At 36.6% G+C, this 5632-nt stretch overlaps 1 protein-coding gene across 1 annotated transcript; it reads right to left on the minus strand.

Moving 5' to 3' along the window:
• Positions 1 to 2053: 2053 nt before the first annotated feature.
• On the minus strand, positions 2054 to 4539 carry LOC104534129 (chromosome unknown open reading frame, human C12orf45; the record flags this gene model as incomplete). Its single annotated transcript, XM_010186887.1, has 3 exons — positions 2054 to 2254; positions 3330 to 3466; positions 4453 to 4539. Coding segments are annotated over 3 exons (410 nt in total), but the record flags the coding sequence as incomplete, so codon positions are not given.
• Positions 4540 to 5632: the final 1093 nt, after the last annotated feature.

Genomic DNA, 5632 nt, shown 5'->3' on the forward strand with positions numbered 1-5632 from the left:
ATCTTTAGTTATTTAAATTATGCAGCAGCAGTCGTAAGCACAATTCCTCTCCCCAAAAAAATCCAGTAACTTGGTTTGGCTTATTTTTAAAATACAACTGAAGAATGAGTTCTCACATACCTACTTATTTGTGTGAACTTAATATTTACATGAGCATTTTAAATCCTTAGGCATTAGGCTTTTCTTGAAGTTGAACTAAAATATACCTATTAGGCATTTTTGTCATAAAGCAGTTCAAATCTTGCAGTAGCAATTAAACATTCTGCAGTACAGAAAACCTTTGTGCCAAAAGTAAATCAATGCAAGAAAGTGCACTTACTGTGTGATCTTTGTATAGTACATACAGAGTTCAACATTGGTGTTAAACTATGCATATCAAGCTAAAATTACTGAAAATATTTTCTACCTTTTTGTTGATATGGAATGTGTGATCTGCCTACAGTTTGAGAGGTGATTACATTAACAGATTAAAATCACTTTTTGTGTCTGTGCACATGGACTGTTATCACTGTTTTATACAGCATGATCATTACTTTGTATTTCATACTTGTTTTTAAATCTATGGGAAAATCTCTTGTAAAATGACTAAGTTAAGATGTTTGGTTTCAAACTTTCTTCAGTTTGAAGAAAGACCTTATCTAACAAACTAAGCCTACTTAAGACCATTGCTGCTTTTAGACTACAACTGCATCCAAAGCTTAATCTGATCTGTAGGCTACCATTAAAAACTGTTGTCCCATTCTTTCATTCCCATCCTTCCCTAAAATATTTTGTAGTTTAGTTTATCCCAGTAAATTCCAGTAAATCATGCCTCCTCCTCTTTTTAAGAAGCTGCTTTGTGAAAGAAAGACCAGAATCCTTGCTATTTCTTACCACAACTACTACAGAAACAGATCTTAAAACAATAGATTTAGCTATGGGATTCAAAATAAATTCTGTAAATAACTGCAGGTTTCAAGTCATGACATTAATACTTGAGCAAATACAATATAGAAAAATTTTACTTTGATGGTGTAGAAAATACAAAGTTCCTTTAAGAAACAAATTATGACATCCAGGAGCATAATAGATACTTCTGAAATGCAGACACATCTGTGAAGTACATGCAACAGCCCAAATCATTGTATTTGATCAATCTGAGGTAAATATGAATGAGACATACTTTCACTGCTTTTGGTTTCACAATTGCTTCAAGCTAACGTAAGTACAGACCAGCTGAAAATTCACCTTTTTCTTCGTCTGGCAGTAACAGTTGACAAAAAGGAAGGGACAGAAACATAGCAGGGAAAGCGGGAGATGAAAAGTGTATCTTAAAGCAAGTGTAACATCAGGGAAGCAGGCTTAACTGTGTAATTACTGAGGGTATCTGCACTACAGCCACAAATATTCCAGACATGAACTGGTAACCCACCTGTAATGATAGAGCTCAGCGCAGGCATGGAGGGTAAGGAATCCTTTGCTGAATTCTCCCTCCAGTCATGGCTGTCCTCACCCACGCCAGCTCACCTCGGAATGACCTCAGCCACTGCTGCAGCGTTCAAGTTACTGTCACAAATGCAGGGTAGACATACCTCTGATGTACTTCAAGGTAACGTTTAATATTGAAAACATTGTACATTACACTTCACAGGACATGGAATATAAAAAAAACCACAAAAAACAAAGCTTTTTTTCTTAGTTAACTCTTTCCTGCCCTTGAAGCAAAAGCTTATAGCACATTACAAACATATTTTTTCAACAAAGCAACAGAAGAAAAGTTTTAACTTGACTAGGTCAAGTGCCCCAAATTCTGCTTTCTTAGTCTGACCTATGATTAAGTTTATCTCCAGGTTTTTCGATGAATAAAATCGTACTAAATTCTTCAGAAATCCAGCTTGCCTCAGTCATGAGTGGATCCTGAATTCTCCACCATGTAACCTATAGCATTTCACATGATCCCAAGGGATGCTACACTGGGAGAGAAGGTAGTTGTAAGGGCCAAATCTTCAAAGTATAAAAACATGATTTGAGTTTGTGGGTTTTTTCTCTTTTTTTCTTTTTTTTTGTTTCGAAGTAGAATAAAATAGATTTACTCATTTACTTTGCTGTCCAAAATTTCTATTTTGCCCTTTTTTCCCTTTTGTTTGGGTAACTTAATGTTGTCTATTGTCACTTCATCAGTTGTACAGTCATCTTCAGATTCTGAGTCATCTTCTGAAGAAGTCAGTATCTCCTCATCTGTATCAGAATCACTCAGTTCAACTACAGCCACATTCTGGAAAAAAAAATATTTAAAAGACCTCAGTTAACACATTATACATTTCCATACCACGTCTATGCCACTATTAGAAATATTTTTGAGTTCTCCTAGGATTGTAACAAATATCACTAATAGATTCCTAATATTTAAATTATGATTTATATTTCCCGATAGCAAATATAAAGCCATTTTTACATCATTATCAAAGAGAGAAACGAGCAGATAACCTCTGTCACATGAAAAATCTTTTTAAAATCCTGTCCAAGTTGCCCATTCTACTTCAGCATATTAAACAAAACAGTTTTCATTATCTACTTTGTTCTCTCACTATTTATTTGGAATTCTTCAGCATATACCAGCACAACCTATTGCATGTAGGCTGGATACAATCTACGAGAAGTGTGAATCCAACCAGTGGCAAATAAATTGTTCTAACAGCTCACACACCAAACCCCAGGCTGCCTTATTTCTGCCCTTTATCTTGTGGCTCTGCAGGCCAGAAGGCACTTGTGTGGGACATGGACACATCACATCACCTTCATATTAAAATTTTCCTTATGTGAGCATGTGGCTGCAGCACTTCAGTTAAAAACAGAAAGAAAATATCAATGTGAATATAAATAAACAAATACTAGCCATAAAAGATCGTTAACAACTTAACTAAAGGCCTATAGCAAGTCCTAAAAATATCTACAAACACAGCTGAAAAACAGTTATTACTCTTACAGAAAACCAGTTATTGCTCTTATAGTAAAGCCTTCTGTTATGCCTTACACTGTCCAGTTTCTAAACCAAAGTACCCATGAGACATCTAAAACAAAATATGTGACTTTGAGTCAGAGTTGCTGATTCGAAAGTATATCTTATTCTGGCCTTAAACTACTTCATCCATAGTCAATAAACTCTGCAATTATGAAAACCAAGTAGCAAATTTCAACCAAATAAGAACTGTTATTACATCCATGTTTTTAATTTGCAGATTGCAAACTAAAATGGTAAAGACTTAGTCTTATCTATCAAATTACCTCATTCTAGGATTAGAGAATTATTTTCATCACACCTAAATTTTCTTTAAAAATATAGTATTTACCATTTCTATAACTTTTTCTGTTGCACTGTCTATATGTTCAATATCAAACTGATGAGCTGGTGCTGTTACCATTTTTCTTCTTAGCTCATCATTTGCTTGGGCCATCTGTGGTAAAAAGTTCTGTACTCGGTCCAAAACTGAAAAATAAAATAAATTATCACATGTATATATACAAGCAGATGCACACTAATTTACACATTTATACCTCAGAAATCTGAGCATTTAAACATATTCCATTTCAAACTGTAATTTCCAGCTGCCTACCCTATTTAAGATGTTTTAATACGAAGCTTTATTACAGTATTCAATTTCCCAAGACATAAACAGCAAAAAGATATCAAATCTATTGGTCTGCATGTGGTGCAGGAAGAAATCACTTCAACAATTCCATTTTATACTGAGAAATTACTACTGAAAAGAGATAAGAAGCCCAGATCAGCAAAAACACAACAACCCTATACTGGAAAAGAGCAATCTGAGACTAAAGAATTCTGGTATATTTTCATGAAATACAAACTCTTGAAGGTTTGACTCTCTGACTCTACTGTCAAAGAATAACAATTTTTACACTATGTCCTCTTATGCATAGAGTAACACTAAAGAGAATGTTAGCAATCTGTATGTAGCTTTGTCAAAGAAGGAAGGAACATGGCTCGATTAAAGAAAATAAAAAAAAGTTTTCTTAATGCATTCAAATTCATTTGTTACGAATGAATGGTGATATGGTCCAGCTTAATAATTTTGTCAGTACATTTATTAAAAATAAAGCTCTGAAAGTAATCTATGTAACTTGCATCAATTTGAAAGTAGCTGACCAAATGAAGACCAAAGGTACAACCTGGCAAACTCACTATATGCAGACAGTATGAATATTCTGCAAGGAGAACCAAGTCCCTAAACTTGCAGCTGTAACGCCCAGCATCGCAAAATCTAGTTTTGCAAAGCAGCAGTTACATGATTAACCTGTGGGATGTGCAACTGCAGCAGAGGACCTAGCACCAGTAGAAATAGAACACAAGAGTTTCTCACTTCACTAATGCGAGGAACGGACTGAGGCAAAAGTAAGTTATGTCAAACCGTTAACCTACTGCATGACGCTGTTCCAGTAACAAAGTCTACTTACCATTACTCCTTGGCATCTTAACTGTCTGTAAAGTTGTGTCCGCCTTGGTGCTACATTTTGCACTAATCAATAAAGTTTCTTCCAGCCCTGGAAACAAACAAGTATTTGAATGTTTACCTGTGTCAACCACAGATGTCACGTTTTAACTGTGAGAGACTCTTCTTTCTGCTACTTATCCACCTTTCTACAACAAGACTGAACAGGAGGATTCAACTGCCTCTGCCTGCAGGAATTGCTCTCTGCTTTCCTGCAAACACTGCTTCTTGATGTCTGTTTGGGGTGGGTTATGTCAGTATTTCTGTACATAGTAGGCAGTGAACGTCTAGAACTTGCTACCACATGACACCACGAAAGCAGACAGATCAGCACATTTAACACCGAATTAGACAAATTCGAGGCAACAGAGTCAGAAACAGATACCAAAAGGCCAGATCAGGAACATACCCCCTAGCATCCCTACCCCTGCAATTGCAGATATTGGGCAACTACAAGAATAGGGAGCACACAGTGCTTAAACTAACTAGTGCTCTGTAATTATCATCTGCTATTGCAGTTTATGGGAGACAGAATACTGGGATACATGGACCACTGGCCCGATTCAGCAGATAATTTCTTACAGGCTCCCACTGTTTTTAAAGCCTTCTGTCAAAGACTTATTTAGGGGCAGATGCCAATGCACAGTGAAACTTCCTGCAATAACCCACAGCAAAAGACAGTGAGGAAACAGCATGCTAGTTACACTGATTTAAATCCCTTCCCTCACATGTGACTGTGGTGATCAGTGAAAGTGGGCCACAAACAGCAGTGATAATGACTTAAATTAACTATTTGGAAGAGTAGCATCATAAAATCCAAATGATATAAGGAAACTCTGCATTAATTAGACAAGTTAGTTTTTTATGACTCCCAACAGAGCTATCAGCCTTTTATCATTAACTAACGTGAGGCTTTAATTCTTTTAAACATTTATTTATCCTCACAGAAATGTCGTTACGGCTGCCAACAGCAATTTAACGTGGGTTTCCCCCCTGTATTTACTTCACGTTAGCGTAGCAGCACCCGGGAAAACGGCAGCTCTTCAAAACATGCGAGATGGAGCAACCGGGGGAGCACCAACAGGCAGCTGGTACGAAACTAACCCTCTCTTCCAAGGGCTCACCCCTCCCCAACCTCCAGGCCC

This window comes from Mesitornis unicolor, unplaced genomic scaffold (assembly GCF_000695765.1).
Source record: "Mesitornis unicolor isolate BGI_N332 unplaced genomic scaffold, ASM69576v1 scaffold18236, whole genome shotgun sequence".
NCBI lineage: Eukaryota > Metazoa > Chordata > Aves > Mesitornithiformes > Mesitornithidae > Mesitornis > Mesitornis unicolor.